Raw genomic sequence first — 26,981 nt, forward strand, 5'->3', positions numbered from 1 at the left:
CCTGGGCGCTCTGGCCGGTGGGTGGGCACAGCTGTCCCACACAGGGTGCTGAGGGCTGGCGAGTCCCTCACACCCCAGGGACTGGCAGGGAAGCAAAGAGGCAAACCCCAAACCCCTGCATCTTGTAAGGGAGTTGTTTTCTTCTGTTTGCTTTTCTCTTCAAGAAAAACCAGGGGTTTCCGAGTCCGAGTCGGGCGTTGTGACCTCTGACACCAGCACGGTGCTGCTGCTGGTTTGCTCTGCAGGAGAAGGTTGAGCCTGTGTTGGGTTGTTCTCAGAAAAATGCTTTTATCTCACCACAAAAACACGTTTGGTAAAAGTTATTAAGACGCCTGGGTTAAAAAAAGAACCGTTCTTAAAAGGGGTTTGGAGTGGGGTTTTTTTTTACGTTAATGTAATAATTAGATTTTATCACCCCAAAACCCTTCTGACCTACAAAGCTGGAATACAGTAACGGGTACATAACATGGAGCAGGGCCCAAAGGGTAAATGTTGAGAGGGATTTAGATGTTAAAATATGAACCAGGCTTGTGAGGTTGTTCAGAAGCAATTCACCAGGAGAAGTGAACCCAGATGCTGGGCCTCCAAGAGCTTCACGCACCCAAATCCCTTCCAAACCCCTCACCTACATGTTGGGCTGAGCTTGGCTACCCAGGAAAGACAAAAGTCCCGTGTTTGTGCAGCAGCTGAACTTTCAGGGGAGAAAAAAAGGCTTCTGGAGAAACAAAACAAAAAAAAAAGGTAAAACAATCACTTGTGTATCACCCGGACAAGTCTTGCCAAGCTGCTCTGCCTGGAGCCAAACGAGCTGCAGACGCTGCTTACAGAGAGGATTATGCTGGTGACAGAAGGAAATAAAACAGATTAATGGAGCTTTACAGGGATGAAATATCAAAGCCAACCTGAACACTGGCACAGAGGGGTGGCTGGGGCAGCCTGTGTGTCGGAATCAGAGCCCATGCAGAGTGTTGTGCTGGTGCAGCTCAGGGCAGGAGTGGAGACACCCCGTCCTCTGCACCTTGGGGGGCTCAGGGGAGCAGGTCCAGAGCCCCTGAGAGGGAGGAGGTGTGAGTGGAGAGTATGTGTGGAGCAGGGTCGGACCCCTGCTCTGCTCAAGCCTTTCCCGAGGTCCCTCCTCTATCCCAGGATGTTTTCCCATTTCCCACCAGCTCCAAGTGCAGCCTCTGTACCTGCCCCATCCTGAGGAGCCAGGGATGGTTTATTTCTCCTTCCCCCAGGTTTTGCCCTGAACCCCCAGCCAGGCAGGCCTTGCCGTTTATTTTTTTTTAGAAAGCTACTTTTTATTCAATTTATCAAGAGCTACAAACAAATGTTCCACTGGCCACCAATACAACCCCTTGTGCTGCCACCACCGCTCCCCCAGCGCTGTCCTTGCTCCTGTGCTGACCTTCCTTCATTCTCTTAACTGACAAGCATTCCCAGCAGTCCCAGCTGCTGGAATATTGAGGAAAAACACCCCTCACAGCCGACTGGAGACGGAAGTGGTGCAGGCTGTGTGCTGGCAGAGGTGTGTGAGCTGGAGCAGGCGCTGCCACCAGGAGTCCCCATTAACCTGCCCAGAGAGGGACTGCAGGGAACCCACAGTCCTACCCTGGGCTGTGAGCTGTGAGTAGCTCTTACTCTTTCCTTGTACAGTGTCACCAGTGCCTGCCAGCAGCAGCAGTTGTGGCAGCACATGCTCTGTGTGACTGCTCAGGGCTCGAAACAACACAACCATCCCATGTGTGAGTTCAGCTCTCCTCACCCTGCGAGGTGCTGGTTGTGCTCTCCAGGCACCTGGATGCAAAGCTGGGGGTGCTGCGCTGCAGAACTGGGGGGTTCAGTTACATCAGGGAGGCAGGAGGGCTGGAATTCCACGTGATTTTCCAGGCAGGCGCCAGTTCCATCCTGGGCCATTGCAGCCAGGACTGGTTGTGCCTTCACGGAGCTGCAACACCTTGCCAAGGCTTTGAACGCTCAGTCCAGGGCTTGGATCCCTGGGTTTGAAATCCCCCCTGTGTTTGCAGGGTCTTACTGACTGGCAAACTCTCCCAGGGGGATCTGATGACCAAGTGACTTGGCTTTTAGAGCCTGGATCCTGCTTCGGGCCTGTCTCACTGTTTGTGCTCTCAGTTCCCTTCGCTTTGACGTTTCTTTTTCCACAGCCTTCGAGGGGTTTTTTGAAGTGGTTTTGCACATATCGGGCTGGTGTCTTATTTTGTTGTAAGTCATCACGTACAGCTTCACTTGTGACTTCCAGAAGCCAGTAATTTCTGTCAACAACCAGTTTCAATTTGCTTTGTTCCCTCGATTCTGTGAAAAAGGCGAGAAAAAGCCATTTGAGTTCTGGCACCAGTTTCAGGGTGGGGGGAAGCCAAACCAGAAAGAATGACAGTAACAACAACAAAAATCTTTTTCTAATTACTATTTTTCAATTCCAGTGATGAGAAATTCCGTATCCATCACAGAGAGGGCTGGATGAGCTCTGCCTGGAGCAACCACTGATGGGATTATTCTTTGTTTCTATACCCAGTTTTCTTCCAAAGACAGCAGTGGATTGGTGCTAAACCTTGTTCTTTTGAACAAGGTAACAGCTCACAGGAAGGATGTTTGCTGGATGGTCAGGGACACTTCCACCCTCCATTATTTTTAGGGGCCATAATGCTTTATCTCCCTAATCAGGATCTCTTCAGCTCCCTAAACAATTCGCTGCTCACTGGTGTTTGATACCCCGTGGGAATTCCCAGCAGTTTGCCCATTTCTGTGGGAAGGCTTAAACCCTCTCTACACACAACTGGTGCTGTGTGCCCTCCCTGCCGTAGTTCTGTGAAGAAATTCCTCCTGATGTCCATTCTTTAGTGCAGGGCAGATGCCAATCTGGTAAATCTCTCTTTTTTTCCTCAAAAAAAGCACAGGAGAGCAAGGCCATCACCTGATACGTGATGCCGGCACGAGGCGGGTGAATTCCCTGTGACACCAGGTGTGCCCTTCCCTGCTGTGGGGACCACTGTGGGCAGCTGCACCCCCCCATCAGAGCTGGCACTGCACAGATTGCTTCCTCCCCCCGGGGGATAAGGATCTGTTAATAACCTCGTGGTGAGATCACAATCATGAGACAGTTTGTCAGGGCATCCCCTGCGCCCTCTCGAAGAACTCCGCTGGGTGAGGAATCCCAGCTCGGTGCCCCTCTGAAGGTCAGGAATTTACTCCACAATTTCATTTCTGCTATTTCTGTTTGTTGAGGAACGATGACATCAGATGCCCTTCCAGAGCAACCCCCGTGACTTCCACCACAAACCCCCCGGGGTGCCCCAGACATCAGAGAGGGGGGGTCTGGGCAGGAGCAGAGCCAGAACTGGGAGATCCTGAGGACCCCGGGCTGGCATTGCTGGGCAGAGGGAGCAGCAGGGCAGACGTCAGGGTCCCTCCTTGACGTCAGCACAGGGATGCAACTGCGAAGTACAGCTGGGAAAGGTTCACCCTGCACTCACCAATGCTTCTGTCTGGGCACCTCTGGCTTCCTCCAGCGAAGGGGATGAAGGGGACGAACCTTCCCATGGCTCAGAACAGGGGGAGGGAGCCAGAGTTTCCATCTCAATTCACCTAAAACAAAATTAGTGGAAAATACCAGAAAGTTTTGAATCCAGGGTATAAGAACACTCTGTGTTGTGCTTTTCTCAGACTGAATTCTGCCTCCTGAGGCAGAGCCCTGAGTTTTGCTTTCCAAGACCCCCCAGCCCATGTGTGCTGTCCAGGAACCATCTCCCGCAGCACTGGGATCCTTCCTGCCCCGGGATGTCCAGCCTGCAGGAATCCCAGCTTTACACACAGCCCATGGATGTGAGACACAGAGCTCGACTCCCTTATGATATTCCATGGCTGAGTGAGCCACAGTTTAATGTCAGAGCAACTCAAGATTACACAGCTCAATTCGGTTCTAACTTGATGTTTCAATTCAAGTGGAACGAGCCTGAACTGAACCGAAATCTCTCCTTCTGAGCAACTTCCTGTGGAATTTATCAGGAAACGCATTTTCGTTGAGAAGTTGATTGATGAACCTGCAGCCTGAGCAGCAGGTTTGAATCACTGATTTCAACTCTTCTGGCACTGAAGGGTCCCCACAGAGGGACCCAGGGACTGGAAATACCTGGTAACTCGATTCTCTTTATATGGTTAATTAACTTTTTATATAGTTAATTAACTCTGGGGTAACAAATGGGTTCTAGTGACACAGCAGTGTGGCTTTCCTGGGCATGGCTCAGGCCTGGTACTGTTGGAGTTCGGTGTGTTTGCTCCCACAGGATCACAGTTTAGTGAAAAGCTGCTCATGGGGCACCCGGGTTCAGGGAATGTGTCAAAGAGATGGAATCACTGAGGCATGAAATAGGCTGGAAATATATACAATTGAATTAAGCAAAGCTTTAATAACTGTTCTGAGAACTCCCTGGGGATAAAACATGACCGTAAAGAAATTCAGTGTCACACACAGAGAGCAAATTGTTTATTTTAAATATTCCCATTCTTTTTAAGAAAAACAATTTGCTTGAATGGGCTCTGGCAACACAGAACTTGGCATGTATCAAAGCTCTGAAGATGAAGATTGGGACCATGTGCAGAAAACAAACTGCAAACCACCCACCTGCATCCCCTCCTTGTCTTTGGCTTCAGACCTGGGGATGGATCCACCAGGACACTGCCAGCTGCCTCTCCCTGGAGCAGGGGGGACACAGAGCACACCGAGGGGCCCGTGCCCCTCTCTGCACACCCACCCCTCCCCAGGCAGCGCCGTGACCGTGTGTGAATCCTTCACACCCCCGTTACACCCCCTGATTCTGGGTATTCTGCCCGTACCCAAGGGAAGTCTTTTCATCTCTGGTCCTCCTTGGGGGAAGTGGTTATGAGATAAAGCTCTCGAGGCACCGTACCTGCCCGGGTACCTGGTGAGCAGAGGCAAACAGAGCAATAAATAGCTGCAGAGACGGGAACGGCACCCGCTGACCGAGATAAGTGCCAGGCGAGGTGCGGGGGCACCGGGGCAGCACTCAGAGAGCACCAGGGGAGGTGAGGGTCACGTTGGGTGAGCAGGGAAAAACCCCCACGGTCCTCAAGCACCCTGCCCTGAGCACCCCAGAACGGGCTCAGAACCACAGCAGCACTGGCCCACTGGGAAGGATTTTAAGTGACAGCCCGGCTGTCACCATGTCTAAGGATGGTCTGAAACTGGGTCTGGGTCTTTACACAGGACCCAGGACCATCCACAGGACCCTCAAGACTATCCTCAACTTCAGATATATTTAACTGGGGCTGGGATTCCATCCTGTGATGCTCTATTTTTCCACCTGGCTGCAGTAACAGCACTGGCACAGTGTGAGAAGATGGACAGGACATGATGCCAAAGGCAGTAATTCTAAGTGACCCTGGCCTGGGAGGAAACTGAGGTTATGAGGAGCTGGAGGTGTTTCTGCCTGTTAGAGGGGTCTGTTCCAAGAGCAGGGTCTCCCTTGGACACTCACCAAACAAAAGCCACTGATTTGCCTTGGGGGAAGGAGTAGGGACTTCCAAAGTGCAGAAGATTTGAGGAAGATGGTGCAGATGGGAGCACAAAAATACCCAAAAGCAGAAAGAGGGGAAGTCACTGAGCTGCTGACAGTGTCGTGAGGGAGAAGGGTGAAGGGCTGCTGGCCACGGGCAGTCCTGTGCACTGAGCCTTTTCATCCTGAACACCCTTCCCAGAACGGGTCTGGCAGATGGGATGGATCCTCCCCATTTCCTCCAGCACTGGGCTCTGCGGGTGCTCCACAGGTGAAGCAGGACCTGCTGCAGAGGGGAGGTGAGAAGCAGCCTCCTTCCCCTGGTTCCCTCACTGCAGACCATTTCTCATGTGTCGGTGCAGAAGCAAAGCCCACCTCACCCCCTGTGTGGCAGTGACAGCCCTGGGTGTGTGGGACCTGCCGAGGCAGCACCGCAGGGCTCTGAGCACATGGGGAGGAGGAGGAGGAGGAGGAGGAGGAGGAGGAAGGGGAGGAGGGTCTGCTGAATGTCAGTGACACCAGGGTGCCTGGTGTCACCGGGCTCCTCGCAGGGGGCAGGAAGTATAAAAGCAGAGTTCCCCGAGGAGGGTCTCTGGCAGCAGCTGGAGCTTGTGATGCTCTCCCTGACACTGTGACCAGATCCCTGCTGGAACCACACCATGGTCGGGGGTGAGTACCTGGGCTGCAGCCTCTGGCTGTGTCTTCAGCTTTATTGATGGTGCTCGAACTCCTGCCCCGTGACACAGGAGTGGGACGCTTCTATCAGAGTATTTAAACAGTATAAAAGACTTTCATCTTCCTCATTTTTACTATTTTTAAAAAAAAATGCACAGTTCTCTTTTAGAAGCTCAGAAACCTCAAATGACTTCAGAAACAAACAGGCAAAAAACAAATGTGGAGGCAATGTTATGGGCTCTTGTGCCCCAAAGCAAATGGGCTCTTCTTGCATAGTTCACACCTTTTCTTCTGTGTTCTTAATTAAAAAAAAAAAAAAAAAGGAGAGAACACTCTCTCCTTGGCAACATTATAATTCAGTGAATAAATCAAGGAATTAGGAGCAAGTAAAGCTGAGGTTGTTCGCTAAGTCCATCCAGTCTTTTGCAAATTATTTTTATTGATGAATATCTGCAGGAACACTGGGGATGCAGGAGGCTCTGGGGATGCCGGAGGCTCTGGGGATGCAAACGGCTTTGGGAATTCGGGATGCTCCAGGGATGCAGGAGGCTCTGGGGATGCAGGAGGGACCGGGTCCCACAGGACCCTCCAGGCAGGAGCAGGGGAAGGGGCTGAGGGAATCTTCTCATGGATGCCTTCTCACAGCCTCCGGCAATCGATGGCTAAGGAAATTCCTGGGTTTTAGAATCCCTGCACCTAAACCAACACACCAGAACCCATCTGGACCTGCCCACCACACACCACTCTCCTCCTGTTTAAACTTCTGGCCTTTGCATCATCCCATGGGCGCTTTGTGGCTGCTTGTTCCGAGGGGTTTGGTGTTTGGGGGCAGCTGAACTCGAGCTTAGCTCCTGGAAAAGGCAAATCGTGACAGGGAAAAGAAAGAGTTACTGAGAATCTGACAAGAAGAGTAGGATAGTGTTCCTGCTTTGGGGTTTTTGTCCTACTGTTGTATTTCAGAGGAATATTCCATTCCTCTGGAAGATGCCCAGCGGTGGTGCTGTCTTTGAAACGCTTCTGGCTCACTTCAGCCTGAGGCTTTTAACTTGCTTATCCCTGCTTATCCTTTGATTCACAGTTTCCTGAAAGGAGTGGAGGCAGATAATTATTAACTTTCTTCTGTAACAGATCAGTGAACACAAGAAATAAGAGCATGACTGGGTTTCTCTGGTCTTCTCACTCCTGAAATGAGGTGTCCTTGCCCTGCCGGTTGTGAGGAGGGGAAGGCACGGAGCTGTTAACTGCCAATAGCCATTAGATCACTTAAGTATGATTAATCTTTCTCAGAAATACTCAGCCTCTGCACTGCTGGCAAAGAGGCACCAGAAACTGGTACATGTATGAAGATGCAGAGAGTAAGTTACTCCCTGCCTACACGTGTGCTGAGCAGGAACTTTTGCTTTGCCGTTCCAGGTGACCAAAAAATGTTCTTTCACCACGAGGGTTTGGCCAGGGTAGGTTTGCTCAGCTTTGCCAATGGTCTCCAAAGCATTCCCAACGCTCCCTAAAGCCTTCCCAATGCTCCCTAAAGCCTTCCTAGCCTCTGCTTTGCTCTCATCCATCCCTGGGCAGCAGCTGCTCCCCCGGTGTGAGCCAGACCCGTGTGGGCAGGAGCTGCCCTGGTCCTTTGTCCAGCCTGGTTTAACCACCCTCAGGGTCATGTCTCTGCTCCTCTCTCCTCCTCAGGGCAAATGTCCTGCTTCTAAATATTTCTCACTGTCAGAAGCTTTCCCAGGGGTACCTGGGGGGATTCACTGTTCCTGCAGCTGCTCATACCTTGCTTACAATTAGCTGCTGATGCTGAGGTAGATTCAGATAAAATGAGTGGGATTTACCTGTCCAAACTCACCCACCCTTCTGCCACAGCACAGCCCAGGTGCCCAGCCCGGGACACCTGAACCATGATTTAAAAACATCTGTTTCTTTCCCTTTGCTATTGAGGGAGCCTGAACAGCTCACCAGGTGTCGAGGGATGAATCCCACCCCTTGGGCTTAATCTAAGGAGGAAGATTGTCAAAACTGATGGGCTGCCATCCCCTGCCATCAACAGACCCCTTCCCTCCTTCATTCCCATGGAGTAATTCCCCTTTCCACCTGTCCCTGGGTCCTGCAGGACAGGGACAGCAGCAAACCAGCACCTCCCAGGCTGAGGGACGTGGGGGCTGGCACGGGGCTTTATGGCCAGGCTGACTCATTTGCTGTGGTGGGGTTTTGGTATATTTTTATAAAAAAGGTTTCTAGTGCAACTGGTTGTGGGGATTTTTGGGAGGGTTTTTTTTTTCCCTTAACATTTTGAGGAACAAAACTTCAAGAACTTTTAAGAAAATACCCAGAGCAGCCAACTGCCAGGAGGTGTGAAAAAAGAAAGAAAAAGTAAGGGAATGTACCTAAACTGGCTGATAAACTGCAGAGCACAGCTCATGTCTTCTCATTTGCTTCTGCCCAGCGCCCCAGAACTGAGGGGAGACCCAGGTTCTGTCCAGTCTCACTGAAACCAGTGGCACAGAGGAGCTTGAACTGGTGTGTGAGGAGCAGGAGGCTGCAGGAGTCTCTGGGCTTGAGCCTTTGCAAATGTGTAACCTGAGGTAGGGGCACAGCAAGAGGGAGAGAGACAGCACAGGCTTTCTTCATATTGAAAAGTCATTTGACATTTAAGACACTTGAAACAGCAACCGAGAGGGGGAGGGAAAACTGTGATGATCTTCAAAGGAATGATATGGGCTGAACTGTTCCAGGAGTTGGTTGAGTCACGTTTTCAGTCCTGTTTTGTTAGACCTTCACTAGGTGATAAGAAAACAGAACACAACAGAGCAGAGCAGCCCTCACCAGGGCTGGGCACTGCCACTGCTCATCTTCAGCCAGGGCTGGGCCTGGGGTTTGCAAACCAAGCCATGGAGAGCAGCTGGTGGAGTTGAGTTTAGGTCGGTGCTTTCCTCCCTGGAATGAGGGTGGTTCTCCTCTGCCTCCTTTTATCCAACTGCCAGGGAGGTAATTGCATTTGAGGCCTCAGTCCCTGCCTAGTGGGGCTGAGCTGGGCCAGCACAGGTTATCACCCACCCACAGGGACTTATCATCCATCCACAGGCAGCCACAGCACCAACCCCAAGAGTCCCCAAGGAACCAGGCTATTCAGGAGGAGCAACAGAAGAATAAAGACTCCCATGGCTGCGTTTTTGCAGAGATCAGGGACCCTGTGCCCGTTTCCCAGGCAGGGAGGGCAGTTACAGTCTGGGCTTGCTTAAATCACCCAGCAGGTCCCAGTCCTTGGGCCTTTCTGTGTATTTCTTGTGTAACGTGTAAAGTCAGAGCAGCAGCTCGAAGGGGAGACAACCACACCAGACATCAAACCTCTTCCTGCAGTCTGGGACTGCTCAGAGTGAAAGCCAGTGGCCAGAGAGAACAGAGAGATAGAAGCTCCCCTGTCTCCCCTCAGGCTCAGCCTTGCTCTCCTCCCCTCCTGACCGACCCACACTGAGGGTGCCCTGGTGAACCCCTCAAGTCCCCCCTGGGAGGATCTGAAGAAGGTGAGGGGTGGGTGGACACAACCAAGCACGCAGCTGCATGAGTATAAAAGATGAAAATGGGGTGGGGAGGTGAGATACAACTTCTAGGGGACTTTGGGGAAGGCTGTTACACAGGCCTGGAGATGAGCAGTGTGAGTTTTCACACGTGGCTGAGGATCTCTCACCCACACATCACCGTTGTGTATAAACAAACACCCCCAGTCCAGATACCCAAGTAACTCTGTCTGTTATTAGTGATGCTGTTGCATGTGATTTAACGTGGGGACGTGGTGCAATGGGTGCAGTTACCTGAATAGTGGAAGTTCAACATCCTGGTCCTGTGCAACACCTGAGCAGGAGCCTGACAGAGCAGGGAAGGGCAGAAAGGAGCTCTGAAACAGCAGAGCTGTGTCCAGCAGACACTGAGCATGAGAGGGGCACAGGAACCAGTCACATTCATGAACAATCAGGCCATGAGGAGCAAGGCAGAGTTCCTAGAAGAAACAGGCAACTGAAAGCCAAAGGCATCCCCTCACTCAGTGCTCCCCGAGCAGATATTCCACAGGGAGTGAGGGGCTGCAGTGTGGGGAGCAGCCAGGGCCTGGAGGGACACCCTGGGGCAGCAGGACAACACTCCACAGCCAATGCCACTGTCCCTCAGGGAGGGACTCTTCCCCTGCTCACACCAGAGCAGAGCCTGGGGCTTTCTCACTGTCACCTTCCAGCTGAACAAACTTTCAGTGGCAACTGCCCGAGGTAGATGCTGCTACAAGCTTTAAATAGAGAGAGGAGAAAGCTGCCCTGGTCCCTGCCCTGCAAACCACAGCAGGAAGAGCTGCTCGGCTGAGATTGCTCTCACCACCATCACACCCGGCTCTGAATTCAGTTTTTCCTCCCAGCTGTCAGAGTCCTGTATCTCCACATCCCAAGGCAGCAGAAGCCAACTCTGACATTTAGAGAGGAGCAATAAATTTCAGGCAGTTCCAGTTCCATCTGTCCCGGGGGGGAGCTGGCACTGCAGGGGCACAGCTGGGCTGGATTTATGGCCCTCACAGCTGGCTGTTTTCACGTGGGTTAAGCTGCACAGCACAGGGTACAGGCTGCTGGCTGCCTGCAGGGAAAAGTAATGGATGAAATCAAAATGGGTGCACTGTGCACAAGTGTCCTCAGCTCTCAGCCTTCACTGGACAGGGCTCTGAGCAACCTGGTCTGGTTGAAGACGTCCCTGCTCACTGCAGGGGGTTGGACTGAATGACCTTTAAAGGTCTCTTCCAACCCAAACTGTTCTCTGGTTCTATGAAGGTGGAGGGACTAGACTCCTGAGACTTCATCCGTGCTCTGACAGTAATTTGTGTGACCCTGGGTTATCCTGTTGGCATCTTCACCAGGTTTTGATTTCCCCAACTGTGGGGGCTCTGTTTTTTCAAACTGAGAACCACGTGGAAAGCCCCACTGAGCCACTAACACAGCATCTCCTTCTTTCCTAGGCAAGAAGCTAAAGGTCACCCTTGTTTTCAGCCTGCCGCTCGTTTTTCAGGTAAGATGTTTTTAACAACATTTTGAAATCCATCTGCTCTGTGTTGTGGCTAAAGAGAGATCTCAAAAACTCAGAGCAGCCACCCACAGCCCCAGAGGTGTGTGGGGACAGGGCTGCTCACCCCAGGATCCAGCCCTGGGAGGTGGGAGGTGAGAGCAGAGCCCTGCTAGAGAAACACAGACAGGAGGAACAAAACCAAGGAGGGAAAAACAGTGACACAAACGCTGTGATTTTCAAATGGCCATGGCTGTGAGAGTCCCCTGTCAGCCCCAAAACGAGCATTTCCAGGACAGACAAGAGTACCCCATGCTGACAGTAGGGAGCAGCTGGTTCCCTGCAAATCCCTGGTCAAGGTGCCAGGTTCCAACCAAGGGCTGTGCTGAAGAGGGATGTGCCCAAGGAGGAAGAGCCCAGCATCTTCCTCTGCCTGTTCCTGCTCAGAGTCACCCTGACCAGGAAGGAGAACCCCAAGCACGGAGCTGTGCCATGACCTGCTCCCAAACTGGGGCCTGGCCCTGGTGCCTGCAGTCCCAGGCAGCACCAGCCACCCCTCGGCCCTTGGGGCTCCCTGAGGCTCAGGCAGAGCCGAGCAGCCCGTTCTTTTCCCTTTCACTGCTGGGAGGATGTGGTGAAACCAAACCTGCCAAGATGGTGAGCACAGAGATGCTCGTGATAACAGGGGGAGTATCCAGGGGAAACCTTTCATCTCTGTGCGATGGGGAGAAGGTTCTGGAGACTAATAAGTCACAGAAAGCAGGGCACGGATACCACAGGCTCCCTCTGCCCCACAGCTTATGGCAGTGTAGGAAGATGAAACAAGAATAATCAGAACTGAAATCGGGGGCCTGAATGAGACACCGGCACCGCGTCTGCGCCGGCACGGAGCAGCTTCCTGCTGCACTCACTGCATTTCCTCAGCGTCCCACTGCCACCTCTGTTCATTTTTGATTTAGCTGAAGGATGTTTTATTTCTCACATTTGACCCACCAGCCAGCTGTGTACACACAGCTGGAGGTGGGCCCTGGAACACTCTGGAAAGCTGCCACAGGTCTGAGGGTTTTGCAGGTGTTACTCTGGCTGAGTACTAAACATTTCTGGTGGAATTCCCACTTGGAGCCCCCCAAAAAGCCCCAAACCCCCCCACACTTGTGGGAAACGTTTTCAGCCACAAGGCCACGCCAGCTCTGCTTGTGATGTTGGCACGAGCCAGCTCTTGGGAACTCCCTGGGACTCCTCTCCAGGCTCCCTTCCCTGCACGGCCACGCAGGAGCACGGTCCCATCCCGACACTCATCTTTTCTTTCCTGTTGTAGTTCTGTGCCGGGGACAACGTCACCGATGACTACGACTCCAACAGCACCATCGACTACAACCTGTTCGAGACCCTGTGTGAGAAGAAGGAGGTGCGTTCGTTCCGCGCCGCCTTCCTCCCGGCCATGTACAGCCTCATCTGCTTCACGGGGCTGCTGGGCAACGGGCTGGTGATGCTCACCTACATCTACTTCAAGAGGCTGAAGACCATGACGGACATCTACCTGCTGAACCTGGCTCTGGCAGACATCCTCTTCCTGCTGACCCTGCCCTTCTGGGCCACGAGCGCGGCCACGCACTGGCTCTTCGGGGGGTTTGCCTGCAAGGCCGTTTACTGCATCTGCAAAATGAGTTTCTTCAGCGGGATGCTGCTCCTGCTGTCCATCAGCATCGACAGGTACTTCGCCATCGTCCAGGCAGCCTCGGCCCACCGCCTGCGGCCCCGCATGATATTCATCAGCAAGGTGACCTGCGTCATCATCTGGCTCCTGGCCTTCATCCTCTCCATCCCCGAGCTGGTTCACAGCGGTGTGAACAACCTGGAGACCCATCCCCGTTGTTCCATCATCGCTCATGACCTGCAGACCTTCAACACTGGCATCAAAGTGTCGCAAATGGTGTTCGGCTTCTTAATTCCCCTGCTGGTCATGTCTTTCTGCTACCTGGTCATCATCAGAACGTTACTCCAGGCCCGCAACTTTGAGAAGAACAAAGCCATCAAGGTCATCATCGCTGTGGTCATTGTCTTCGTCGTCTTCCAGCTGCCCTACAACGGTGTCATGCTGGCCAAGACCATCTCGGCCTTCAACCAGACCAGCTCGTGTGAGGAGAGCAAGAAGCTGGACGTGGCGGACGACGTGACCTACACCCTGGCGTGCTTCCGATGCTGCCTCAACCCCTTCCTCTACGCCTTCATCGGCGTCAAATTCCGCACCGACCTCTTCAAGCTGCTGAAGGAGCTGGGCTGCCTGAGCCAGGAGCGCCTCTGGCAGCTCACCAGCTGCCGCGAGAGCAAGAGGTTCTCCTTCGCCATGGAGACAGAGACAACCACCACCTTCTCCCCGTGAGCCGAGCCCCAGGCGTGCTGGGGCCGAGCTGGAATGGTTCTGAACACTTCCTCTACTCTGAACTCCCGGCAGAGCAAAGCCTGCCAAACTGCAGGGAAGGCAAGAGGAAAAACCAGGAGCCTCCCCCTGGGGAGAAACTCCAGTAGAATTGTCACTAACAGCAAAGCAAGGGAGAGGTGGTGAGTGTACAGTTTCTCCTGCCGTTTCACCTTTAGTTTAGTCTTTCCCAGTCAAAATCAGAAACGCTCAAAATAGAACATTTTCCCTAAAAGCAACAAATACCCAGAGAAACAGACACTGGTGCAGCAGAAATGTTTGGTTTGGAGCTGAGCTTCCAGGAGCATCACCCTTGCTTTGGGTGTCACTTTTAACAAGACAGCCTGTTGCTCTGCAGTCCTACAGAAATGCCCCTTGCACCGAGTCAGTCCAAGACAAACCAGCACCCACAGCCTTTGCCTCACGCTTGATCCAACACACACCACCAGCTGTGGAGCACCTCAGCACAGGACTCTGCTCTGCCTTCCCCCATCAGAAGCCAGAAACGTCCATAACTAATAACAAATCCATACAAATTACAGCCACAATTTCAATTACTTTGTATAATACTGTGGCCACTCGTAGGTTTGTCGGGAAAAGTACAAATTCCACTTCACTTCTGCCTGTACCCTGTTTCTGTGCTATCACCTGCTGGCTTCAAGAGACAAACAGGAGGGTGGGTTTTCTCCTTCCCCTCCCAACCAACGTGTCCTTCTAGCAGGACTTCAGCTGCCTTTGAGGTCAGATCTGTGTTTCACTCATAAGCTACTGGGACGTGTTTTGCCTCGGTGCTGTCGGCACCAACTAAGACGCCGCTCTCCGGGGTTTGATCTAAACACAAAGGACAGTCATGTGTGGAAAATCCCTGCCAGGGCCACGGCAGCTGAGCAGCAGATTGCCATGGAAAGTCTGTCATGGAAAGTCAGACCTTGGAAGAGGCCGGGCTGTAATTCCAGTTGGCGCTTTCACGGGAAGAGCGAAGATTCCTGCTGACAGATGACCACCCTGGGAAGCGCCGCCGTGGGACAGCTGCACGTCAGGGGGAGCTGCTGCAGGGCCTGTGCAGCTGTTCCAGCCCTTGTCCCGGGGGCTCTGATCCCACAGCTCTCCCACAGCCACTGGAGAGAGCTCTCGGCCAGGAGCCGCTCCCAGGGCTGGCAGGGGAAGCCTGTCCATGTTCCCCTGGACACACAGAACCTTGTGCGGCAAAACACTCACTAAACAGACATTCATCCTCTTTTTCAACACACGGATCCATCGGCAGTGACACAGGGAACTCCGTGGATTGCAGGTTGGAAAGCATTGCCTTAGGTACACGGGGACTAAAATCAGCCTTACAGACCTGCCTGCCACCATAACTAAATCAATTCTTCACAAACCATTTGGATCTGGGGTATGGCATTTTGCCAGGGGCTGGGATTTGGGAAGAAAGGATGTTCTGCTCCCTGTTACCTGTCTGTGCTGAACTGCTGAACTCCTTTTCTTTTACAATGCTCAGGTGACTGCACAGAAGTGCTGCTTCTCTGTCACATGGAGCAGGGGGTGACAGCTGACACCGAACAGTCACTTGTCCTTGGTTTGTTCCTTGTCCTTACTCGAGCAAGACACAGCTCCTGAGAGCTTGGCCAGAGCAAGGGACATGCCCAGCACAGGGGCTTTGCAGTTTTCCTCATCAGTAACAATAAATTCTTAACATATATTCAATATGTAAAGCTGCTTTACACAGACAAAGCTCAGTCTGTTCATGAATGTACCCTGAGAACACACTGCTGCCACGGGACCTTTCATGCAGAATCCATTCACCCTGTTCCAGTGAGGAAACTGCTCCACCAGCACAGGGAGCTGGACTTGTCTCCTGTAGACAAAAGCCATTCCCCTCCTGCAAATGGAGAGGTCTCCAGGTCTTTATGGGCCACAGGACAACACGCAGCTGCTTCCATAAAAGAGATCCAAGGGCAACATGTGGGACAGCTGGTGCCTCAGTGAGGCAGTGGCAATGCCAGTGAGCAGCTTTCCTTGTTTAAATTTAATGGACAGAACAAATTGGCATCTGATTTAGATGAGTCATGTTAACATCGGCCTAAGATCCCAACTCAAGGTTCCCCACTGATGTCTGAAAACTGACTGTATTTTGCTATTTGTAAAAAAATAAATTATAATGATTTAAATAAAATATCTTTAGTTTTCCATTGCATTTTCCCCATCCTTGTACAGTCCTTGTCACCTCCTTTTTGTCCTGTCAGGAGCTGTTTGATCAGCTCAGCCTTGTACCAGCACTGCCCTGCAGGAAAGGAAACATGTAAAATAAACTAAGTAGAAATAAGCTGGTTTACTCCATCTGCTGATGGATTATACTGGAAACAAGTCACCAGCAGGTTAAGGAGTCTTTATTTTAACTATTAACCCACCTGCCTTAACGCTGGATATATGTGATGGCTGCTCACCAATGATTAAGTGAAAAGCCTTTGTGCTGTAGCACTTTATTGTTCACTTTTAAATTAAAATTCAGCAGTAAAACACAGTGTTACTGTGGGAATTGCTCACAGGGAGAGGCAGCGACCACAGCTCTGGGGGGATGCAACCCCCCACAGCCAGAGTGAGAGTAGGAACTGCGACTAAAACAGGCCAGTGTGGCTCCATCAACGTGCACACAACGTTCCTTCCCGACCCACTTGTGCCTCAAGGCACTCAGGGATGACCCACATCCTTTATAGAGAAAGTGTCTTGTGAATTGCAACCACAGGGTCGAAGAGGAAGGACCTCAGAGAACAGGAGCAGACACGAATCCTGGCAGGTGAGTGCCAGGGCTGAGGCCCATTTCTGCTTTCACTGAGCGACAACAACTCACAGTTTCTCCTGAAAGAGAAAGCACGAGGTGAGTTTCAGCATCTGGCCCAGAGGTTCAAGAAGAAAAGGGCCACAGGTTTGCCATAAACTACATAAAAGTAGGAGAGACAGCAGCCACCCAGTCAGTTGTGTGAAGTCTGGGCGGTTCCTGTGGTCCCTTTTCCACATTATTGGGGGAAATATTCATCACTCAGAAGCCCTGGACTCCTCATTGCTCTGGGTAAGCGTTGCTGCTGGACATTTCTCCTTCCCTGACAGTTCTTTATCTGCGCACGTGGATGTTTTTAAATTATGGCTTGAAAGCCCTTGGTGCCAAATGGATCTGGGCTGGGTGGGAGGTAAACTGAAGAGGAGGTGAACTGGGGGAGTTGGCAGTTGCTCCCACCCATCCCAGAGCAGGCACTGCTGTGTCCCCCTCCCTCCTTGTGCTGTCCCAGGTGCTGCTCCCCATCATTTACTGCTGAATGACCTGATTGATGGCAAAGGGAAGGGGAAAGTTCTCCAGGCAGGGCTGTGGTTTCTGATGTGCCTCCTGGGCAGCTGCGGGAGGGAAGTCCTTGTCACCCTAAGAAAGAATGAGCTGGAGATGAGTGAGGCAAACAAACCCTAAAAATACTGCCCATGGGTGATGAGGAAGGGTGGTGGCAGGGCTGCAGCATCAGAATAGCTGAGAGGGGGCCATGGCTTCCCCCCCACTGCTTCTTTTATAGGGAAAAATAACCCCCACTCCTGTTCTGGGGTGGAGATATCACACCTCAGGGGAGAACTTCTTGTACAGCTGTCCTCCCCAGCTTGCAGAGCTGCCTCCCCTAGAGGGGACAGTGGTGGGGGGGTTCTGTCCATCCCAGTGCCACTGTAAGATGGATCTGGGGAAAGTGAAGGCAGCTGAGATCTCACCTGCCCCTTGTTTGTGTCATCATAAGCAGCTTCATGAGCTCAAAGCAAGCAAATCAAAGGGTCTGACCAGGACTTCTTATGGATTAGAAGGTGGCAGGGTCAGCTCAGAGCCAGCCAATGGCAAGAACACACAGTCAGGTTATAAGGAAAAATAACTAGAAATAACAGCATCGTGCTGCATTTAATGACAGCAGCACAATCCACTCCTAGTCCACCTTACAGCCCATCCTGCTCCTTCCCCAAGCACTAAAACAAGGTAAAATGTCCCTTTGCAGAGCACTGACCTGGCTCTGTGCTCACACCACGTGTGGGAGCCCTCCCGGCCTCTCACGAAAGGAAACACGATTTCACATGCTCGAGTTTAGTGGAAATCGCCACTTTTCCAGCCCAGCTCTGGCAGCTGCTGACCTGCCTTCACCCAGAGCCATTCCTCACGTTGACTGAGACCCCAGCTCTGCACGGCTGAGTGTTACCCAAGCAAAGGAGTCGAATCTCTGTATTAAACCACCACCTGTCGCTGCCACAGCTTGTTACAAAAACCTCGTTCAGGTCTGAGCAGGTAGGGAGCCTTTGGGCTCACCTGCTCCACGTGCAGGGCGGCTGCAGAGCCACCCCAGGCACGAGCTCTGTCACTGCTGAGCCCGTGCAGCTCCTCCGTGTGTGCGCAGGAACCGAAACTTCCCTTCCTGCTGCTTTGTTTTTAATTCAATTGTCTAAAATAAGATAACGAGCAGAGAGTTACTTTCCTCTCTGTGCTGCTGAGAGCCCAGCACAAAACTAATTGTTGGGTGATTTGGGGCTCTACTGGGAAACCTGTGTGAATGCAGAATAATTCTGCAGGAGAATCATCCTGCAGGGGAGGAAAAGGCCAAGTGTTCCCAGTGGAATGGACAAAAAGGCCTTCCAGGATTTGGAGTCTGCCCGTGCTGCCCTGTACCAAAATCAGACCTTCTCCCACTGATTTCCAGCTCCTGCATCCTGCAGGTTTTATCCACGGCTTTGTGCCTTCTCCTGAGAGAATCTCCCATCTCCACGTGAAGCTCAGTGAGCAGACACACGTGTCCAGGTGTGCACACGTGTCCAGGTGTGCACACATGTCCCAGCAGCCCTGGTTTCATACTCTGGGGCTACAACAGCAGAATCCAACCCTGCCGGGGCAAAACCCAACCGCCAGAGCTGCACAAATAGAAACTCATGTTTTCAGGGGAGAGTTGACTGATTCCCTGGGAGATAACATGTTTTTTTTCTAAGTTTTGGCCACACCAAGCAGTGAGAATGAGCCTCAGCCCCTGTGCCAGGGCGGGGAGGGGGAAAGGAAAAACAAAGCTCTTTGTGGATGACTAACCCAGGCAGCACCATCGCTCAGCTCCGCGGGCGTTGCACAAGCCCCTTTGAAGAGCTTCACACCTTCACAGGTGGGTCCTGGTGGGTCACAGGGATCAGCCCACAAGGCTCCTGCTCAAACTTCACCCCCCCACCTCGTGCAGAAGGTGGGAGCCGTGGAGCTGGACCCCCAGAGATGTGGCTTCCCCCAGACTTCGGGGGATTGCAGCAGAGCTGGAAAGGCACCAGATCCGTGCAAGACTCATCCAGCTGTGTTGCCAGCAGCCCCTGACGGGCCTCCACACCTCTCCCCTCACGTGCCAGCGCTGCCTGCGCAGCCCAAACAGCCGGAGGCGTGAGGCTGTTTTGGAGCTGCACAGAACAACCAACAGAAAGGTCTCCCCAGCACCACAAACAAGCCCTGAAAGGCTGCCAGAGCCTCCTGCCTCCCCTGGGCAGCCTCTTCAGGGCACTGCACGGGCTGTGGCCGTTGGACGTGCCAGAGAAGGTCACCATGGAACCACAGAGTGGTTTGGCTTGGAAGGGACCTCAGGATGGGGGAGCACCCCCAGGGCCACTCGGGCACAGACACGATGCCCCAGTGAGAGATCAGCTCTGCAGAAGACCTGCTTCCCCCAGGGGGGCTCCTGGTACCTGCCCACCCCAGGGACCTGCTCCTGAGCTCTGGCAGGGGAATGAACCCCCTTCTTTAACATCAGCAATGCAAAAGGAGCCTTTCGGGTGATCCGCAATCCACGGTCACTGTCCCCTTTTGGCTGTGGCCATCCCAGCCCTGGTAACCAGCAGAGACAGAGCTGGGCTTTTTCAGGAGAGCAGGGATGTGATCTCATCCATGTCCTTCCCTCAGAGCCATTCTCCTCTCCTCTCACCTTCGGTCACAAGTTCCCTCCTCTTGGGAGAGGGATCCCAAGCAAACCCCTCATCTCTCCACAGGTAACCAGGACCCCGCAGTGCTTTCCTTGAGAGCTGCTGACACCATGTGGGAACGGCTGGGAAGTGATCCACCAGACACTCCACCTGCCCTCCAAGCCAGGACTCCGGCAAAAACTTGGGAAAACTTACCCCTGAAGTAAAGGTGTGGGTTCAAATTCTATCAGTGCAATCACAATTAATCCCTCCATGAGCAATCAGGCCAAATGGTACAGTTGTTTTACTTTGGTTTAATTTAAATCTACTGGAAGTGATTTGAAAATTGCTTTGATTCACTTGATTTTTCCCTCTGGATCAGTCCATGCCTTTTCCATGTGATTCCAATAATCCATTCTCAGTGCTAAACTTCATCGTGCTTCTTACATCTTCCCATAAAAATTACATCCCCCACGGATCATCTTCCACTGGCTTCATGCCCAGAATACCTAGAGAACTCTGAAAAAATGTAAATGGCCTTTTCCAGGCACCTCCTGCCACGTGGGACCCTGTGGGAAACTCCGGTGCAGCTGCTCTGGAAAAATCCCAGCCAGTAAAATGGGATTCGTCAGGCAGCAGAAGATGCTTTTTTTTTCAAGCAAATTTTTTTACAAACACACATTTTTCCTCGCGGGGCCTCATCGTGCTTTTCAACCCTTCTCTCACCCCGGCAGAGCTGGTGGCTTCAGCTTCCCAACCTGAGCTGAGGAAGGTGCTGTTATCACAGCCCAGGCCTCGCTGGGTTGATGACTCAAAGAAGTGTCACCGATGTGCAGGTGGGGACGAACGTTACAGAGGTGTGAATTTTGCACCCTGGGGAAGCCACAGGTGGCAGAGGTTGGGACAGAAACTCTCACAGCAGATGGGCCCCCGAGGCTGCCAGAGCTCAAGGAGTGTTTGGACAATGCTCTCAGCCACAGGGTGGGATTCTGGGGTGCCCTGTGCAGATCCAGAAGTTGGACTCGATCCTTGGGGACACTTCCAGCTCAAGATACTCCATGATTCTGTATTTGTCAGAAAAGAAGCACATGAAAACTTACAGAATTTAGTGCAGATGTGTTTATTTGTGGCACTTTTTCGGGGGGGGGAGGGTGGCCAAACCCCTCAGACACTCTCTTTGCACCTCTGTGCTCCTCCCGGTTTAACTCCCCCTAACTCACCCCCAAACCTGCTCTCTGCAAAATGAAACCTCCCTCGCTCCACGCGGGTTTATCTGCTCGGGTTTTGCCTCTTTCCTCTAGTTTGCATAGTTAAAAAAAGTCCTTTTTTGTGGCTTCTGCAGAAGACAAACGAACAAAAACAACCCAACTCGCCCCACCTATGCCACTGGCTTTTACCTGCGAGGGCCAGAGCCCACAGCCCACCCCCCCAAACCGTATGGAAGTAAACACTCGGTGACATCAAATCTGTTACCAAGGAGAGGCTTCCCACGCCCCCGTGCCAAAACACTTTGGTATTTTGCTCCCCGAGATGCTGCCCACACGTCTCCCCCGCGCGCCACAGCACCGGGCTCGGAACTCACGCACTGTTCCCGTTCTGGCCTTGAGGTGCTTCACTGGACGTTTCCCAAAGAGCACGGAAAACCGGGACACGCGCGCGAGGGGCAGGGAATTCCTGCTGTTTTCTAAGGAACACCCAGGCAGACCCTGAGAAATCAGGGACAGGATCATAGAATCATAGAAACAGCTGGGTTGGAAGGGACCTCTGATATCACCAAGTCCAACCCTTGATCTGCAACCAGTGTGGTTACCAGACCATGGCACTGATGCCACATCCAGTCTCATCTTAAAAACCTCCAGGGGCGGAGAATCCACCCCTTCCCTGGGCAGCCCATTCCAACGCCTGATTACCCTTTCCGTAAAGAATTCCTTCCTAATATCCAACCTAAGTGAGGAGCGGCCTTTGCCGCCCCCGGGTGGGACGGTGCGCCCGGGAGCAGCCGGAGGTGACGGTGACACGGGGGGCGGGCCCCGGCCGGGCGGTCACGTGTCCTCACCTGTGCTCACCTGGTCACGTGTCCTCACCTGTGCTCACCTGGGCGCGCGCGCGGTCACGTGTCCGACCGCCCCCCCCCCCCGCCCAGCTCCGCGGCGCCCCCTGGCGGCCCCGCGGGCCCGGCGCGGCTCCCGCCGCCGCTGGAGGGACCCGGAGACCGGCGGATCCTCCGCATCCATCGGGATGCGGCCCGGAGAGCCTACCCCGTCCCTGCGAGTGTCCCAGGCCACGCTGGACGGGGCGTGGAGCAGCCTGGGCTAGTGCAAAGTCCCTGCCTAAAGCTCCTTCCTTTCCACCCAAACCAGTCCGCGATTCCATGAACCCGACCCACCGACGCAGGACAGTGCTGCCAGCAGTGAAGCTGCAGCAGGATGCAGGAGCTGCAGCTGCCGCCGGGATCAAGCCCTGATTAACCTTTTACGTGCTTTCTTCTCTGTATTACTTCCCAAAAAAGTTTCTGGATCTATCTGGGAGCTCCAGGCTGTGTCACTCTGGGGTGAGCAGAGCAGTTGGTGCCCTTCAGTATTTTTCTTAAGGGTCTAAAAGCTCAGTTTGGTGCTCGGATGTCCTCATGGCTCCCAAGCAGACACTGTTTCCACCTCTCACCACTGCCACAGGGAGCAGGGAATGCCCAGGAAATCCACACAGAACATTCTTGGCAGCAATCGGCAGCTTCTCCTTCAAACACACCCTTTACCAGGAAATCCTGGTGCCCTGTGTCCTGTCAGTGGCCACCGAGCACAGTTCCCATTCCTGCAAACCAGGAACGACACAGAGGGAAAGCCCAGCTGGAAACCAGGAGGGGGAAAGGAGGGTTTTGTTGCTGTGGGACCTCCTGAGGGTCTCAGGGCCCTTTGGAAATGGGAGCCAAGCTCCCAGTGTGCATTACAGAGGGAGAGAAGTAAGTCCGAGGTGATGCTGAGATGTGAGCAGAGCCCGGAGCGGGGCAGCTGTTTCCAATGTCACGAGCTCGTTCCCAGCCCCGTTTTGCTGGCACAGCCCGTGGCACTGGAATTCGCAGGGACGGAAGAAGCGGCACTGCAGCACTCGGGTATGGAAATGAGCCGATAAATAGAGCATGACCCGCCCGCGGAGAGCGGGAAGGGCACTGCGGTGCGGAGCGGTCGGTCCCTGGGAGCTGATCCCTTCCTGGGAGCTGATCCCTTCCTCGTGCCGCGGCTGCCGAGCTGGAACACCGTGGGTGATCCCCGGGGAGGGGCAGAGTGGGGACAAGTGTTAATTCACAAACATGCAAGGAAACAACAAAATCCAGGGGCAAACGGTCCTGGTTTTGTAAATACTGAGCAGCTCTTTGGGGTTTGTGTCCTGTTTTCCCACGGTACGTTTTTGTCATGAGAAAAGCACTGGAAATTCCTAACGGCAAAACAAAAATGAATGAGGCTTCTGTGTCACCCCTGGCCCTAGGGCAGGCCCAGCCCTGTGTCCAGGATCCAGCCCCAGCAGTGTCTCACCCAAGAGCTCCTCCGCAGAGGAAGATGCCAGTGTCACCTGGCAGAAATGGGATGCTGGCAAGGCAGAGCCCCAAAATCCTCCAGAGTGGTGCCCCTGACCCCAGGTTTCCCAACCCACCTGCCTCTGTGCTTTGCCTGGAGCTGCAGATCTTCCTCTGCTCTGATCCATTGGAGCTGTGACCCCCCAGGGATGTCTGAGAGTGACAGCCACGACAGCCCTGGAAGTGCAAGTGAGCTGTTTGCTGCTTTTCTCCCTTTCAGGACCCTCTGGGAAGATCCTCACAGATCCATTAAAGTCCATTAGCAGCTTCCTCTCCTTTGTCTGGCACTGTTAGTGGGTCTGGTGAAAGGTGTCATCGTGGTGGTCCCTGGAGCTCAGGGAGAGGGGACAGCACAGCCCAGCAGCCCCTGGATCTGCCCTGGCTCCAGGCAGGAAAAGGAACCGTGGGGGCCTCCACTCCTTCCTTTTCCTGCAGACTTGGACAATAACAGGGGCGAGGTTGGGAAGAGAAGGAGCAGTGGGTTCCCCACATCAAAACCAAGAATTTTTTAACAGAGGGGCATCTGACAGGCGTTTGCTCGACCTGCAGGGGAGTCTCAAGGCTTTGCTGTGAGCTGTCCCTGCTATCAGGTTATTATGGCTTATTATTCTGGGTTTACTGGGATAAAGTGGGCAAGGATGGTGAGATAAGTGGGGATCATTCGGTTGCTGGAGGGCTGCCAGGAGCTGTGAGCGGGACAGGGAGGTGCTGAGGGTGCAGCTCCCTCTCTGCAGGGCCAGGCACAAGCACGTTTCCATCTTCCAGAGGCTCAGCCCCACTGAAACTTGCAGCAGCCTTGGAGGGACTGAGGATCAAGCACTCTCCCAGCAGCTGTTCCCAGATTTTCCCCTGCCATCGCCGTCAGAGAAGCGTTTGCATCTCTGAGCAAAGCCCGGAAAGGAAGAATCCCAGGACCGTGTGGGACAGGAATGGGAGAGCTTTGGCCGGGACAAAGAGCCGCCCCTTTGCCTCTTTCCCGGGGATTTGGCCCAGCCTGGAGCCCATGGGGAGGGATCAAGGGCACTGCGGGCCGGGCTGAGGGCAAAGAACACGCCGAACCCTTGGCCCCGCGCTGCGGGTGTGAACAGCCTCCCATAAATACCAAAGGCTTCAGCGTGACAAGTGTCAGCAGCTGTGAATCAGCCCTTGGCAATGCCTGCAGTCACCAGCCATGCTCCCATTGTCCCGGGATTCCCTGGAATGTGAGCCCACCCCGGCAGTCCCACCCCTTCCCTGGGCTGCAGGCACGGGCAAACAGCACCCTGTGATTCCCGGTGTGGGGATGCCCGGGCTACAGGGATCCGAGGGAAAATGCCACTTCCCAGGAAGCACTGGAGCACTTTGTGCATGGCCAGTGTGGGGTTCAGTGTGGAAAACGGTTTCTGAGAGCACATGCCAGCTCTTCTGCCAGGGAAAATCTGGGAACAGCTGCTGGGAGAGTGCTTGATCCTCAGTCCCTCCAAGCTGCTGCAGATTTCAGTGGGGCTGAGCTGCTGGAAGATAGAAACATGCATGTGCCTGGCCCTGCAGAGAGGGAGCTGCACCCTCAGTACCTCCCTGTCCCACTCACAGCCCCTGGCAGCCCTCCAGCACCGAATGATCCCCACCTATCTCACCATCCTTGCCCACTTTATCCCAGTAAGCCCAGAATAATCAGCCTATTCTTCTCCAGCCCTTTGTTGCTGCACCCATCCGGGGGCCCTCAATGCACCTTTCCCCTTCCTGCACCGTCCCTGCTCAGTTCCTCCTCACCCCTGCTATTGGCAGTTGGAGCTGCAATTAACTCCTGGCTGTGCCCAGAATCCTCTCCCTTCCCTTCCCTTCCCTCCTCACAGGGTTTACCGGTTTTTCCGTTGCACAAATACGGGAGCAATTCCCGTGGATTGCCAATCCCTATCAGTGCTGGCGTGGGGCACCTGGGCAAGAGCAAACAGAGCTGACTGTGGAGGGGAAAAGCGAGTGTGGAAAGCAATTGTTCTCCTTGGGTTCACCTTGATAACAGGGACGCCAGCTCCAAGACAAAAGCTGTTTCACGTTTCCGTGCCCTGGGGTTGCAGGAGCCTCATTCCTGGAAAAGGGAAAATGGGTGGTATTAGTTCAAAATGCAGCTCTGAGGTGGGAAGAGCTGGGTTTCATTCACTTTTCTTCTTCCACCTACCACGAAACCTCAGGCAACTCTCCTACCCTGGAGATGAGAACTTTTCCAGGATTATTTGCTTGGAAGCTGTCAGCAGCTATAGCTCAGAGGTTAATGCCTCTCCTCTCGCTGTGCTGTCAGTGTGTGCAGAAATGTGTCTGCTGAGAGGGCACTGGAGCGCAAACACGGACAGGTGTGATCCCTCCATCCCAGCTCCATCACCGCCTGCATCCCTGGGCTGTGGGCCCAGCTGCCAGCAGGATTTAGGGGCCTCTTTACAGCAGGAACAGGGGGAAGAGCCCAACCTTGCACTGGTGGGAAACAAACCCCTGAGGATCTTGCTCTGCGGAGGAGAAGCCTCTGTGTCTTTGGGCACACACAAACACAAACACCTCCAGGATTTCTCCTGCAGGATTTCTCCTCCAAGAGGGCCCCCCCCTCACCGAGGTGCCCCGGAGGCTTCTCCCAGCACACAGCTCCCCTGGGGTAGTCAGCAGCCAGTGAGAGTTTGAACCAGATTATGGATTTAATGCTGAAACTTCTGCTGGTTTCTGGGAAGAGCGAATCCTGCTGCCAGGCAGCTCAGCCTGGGAGTGACCAGGACAAGCTCTTCTGGAAATCCTTGGGATTTTGGACTGAGTTACTGGAATGGCTCCAAGTGTGGGTTTTGTCAGGCAGCATCTCCACAGCCCTGTATGGAAGGAAATGCCTGCTGATCCATGGCTAACATGCTCCTTGGAGGTGTGCAAGGTGTTCTGGATCTGGCTGGCTGGGAACAGAGCCTGAGGCAGTGCCTGGCACCAATGAACAGAGAAACAGATTCCCAGAGGCTCAGCTGTAGCAGCAGGAGAAGAGGGAGCACAGCTGCTCCCCTGGAAACACTGTGTTACACTCCCACGCCTGGGAATGGGTAGATGGGCCTGTGCCTTCACACCATCCTGTCCTGGTGCAGTTGGTGAGGGCTCTGGCACAGGCACTGGGAAGATCCTCTGGTTCCTGAGAACCCCAGTTGGCAGAGCCCCCTCAAACAACCCAGGGAGGGCTCCCGGGGCTCTGCTGGCAGAAGTGGCTCCGGGGCCAGCACGGTCTGTGATGACTCTGCAAGGTGATGGTGTCACTTGGCACAGGCTGAAATATGTCTGTGGTGGGGAGCCAGGCAGCTCCATGAATCATTCAGTGCCTTACATCCGTGTAAGGATGGTTCATGGCTGGATCTGGGGCGGATCCTGGAAGCATATTTCCAAGGAAAGTTTTGGACAATGACGTCCCAGCTTCTGACGGTGGATGATGCCACGTGGGACAACCTGTGCTGCCCTCTCCTGCCCTGTCACAGCAATCTGGAGGCAGGTATTCCCCAAGTGAGGTTTCCTCACTGGAAATGATCCGTAGAAAGCTGCCTCAGGGAAAGGGTTTGCTGCTAAGGAAAGAAGAATCCAGTCTCTAATTCTTTGTAGTTCTGAGAGCAAAATGCACCTGCAGATGGAGGTTGTGGAGACTCCTTTGCTGTCTTTAAAGCCCCCAGTCTCTGGAAAACACTCCAGAGACATCCAAGATGTGCATCCTGGGGGATGGTGGCTCAGGAGAGTTATGTGCAGCAGCAGCAGCACCCTCGGTGTCCCCTGGGGCCAGGAGCCTCCAGGTGCCAGTGTTCTTTTGGGCTCATTGGCACATCATCAACTACCA

General features: G+C 53.5%; 1 protein-coding gene across 2 annotated transcripts; it reads left to right on the forward strand.

Moving 5' to 3' along the window:
• The first annotated feature begins 3,178 nt into the window (after nucleotides 1-3,178).
• On the forward strand, nucleotides 3,179-15,776 carry CCR7 (C-C motif chemokine receptor 7). Of its 2 annotated transcripts, none has more exons than XM_032711320.1 (3): nucleotides 3,179-3,194; nucleotides 11,197-11,246; nucleotides 12,559-15,776. In XM_032711320.1, exon 3 carries the CDS (start codon nucleotides 12,682-12,684, stop codon nucleotides 13,621-13,623), a length of 942 nt encoding a protein of 313 aa, XP_032567211.1. In that variant the 5' UTR covers nucleotides 3,179-3,194; nucleotides 11,197-11,246; nucleotides 12,559-12,681; the 3' UTR covers nucleotides 13,624-15,776. The 2 variants fall into 2 exon arrangements, with proteins under 2 accessions (XP_032567211.1, XP_032567210.1); XM_032711319.1 differs by lacking the exon at nucleotides 3,179-3,194 and adding an exon at nucleotides 6,097-6,200.
• The last annotated feature ends 11,205 nt before the right edge of the window (nucleotides 15,777-26,981 follow it).

This window comes from Chiroxiphia lanceolata, chromosome 26 (genome assembly GCF_009829145.1).
Source record: "Chiroxiphia lanceolata isolate bChiLan1 chromosome 26, bChiLan1.pri, whole genome shotgun sequence".
Taxonomy (NCBI): domain Eukaryota; kingdom Metazoa; phylum Chordata; class Aves; order Passeriformes; family Pipridae; genus Chiroxiphia; species Chiroxiphia lanceolata.

Bases quoted from the DNA above. Each gene is read 5' to 3' on its own strand.
- CCR7 (XM_032711319.1), top strand. The intron at 11,247-12,558 runs GTAAGATGTTTT...TTCCTGTTGTAG, and splicing joins GCCTGCCGCTCGTTTTTCAG to TTCTGTGCCGGGGACAACGT.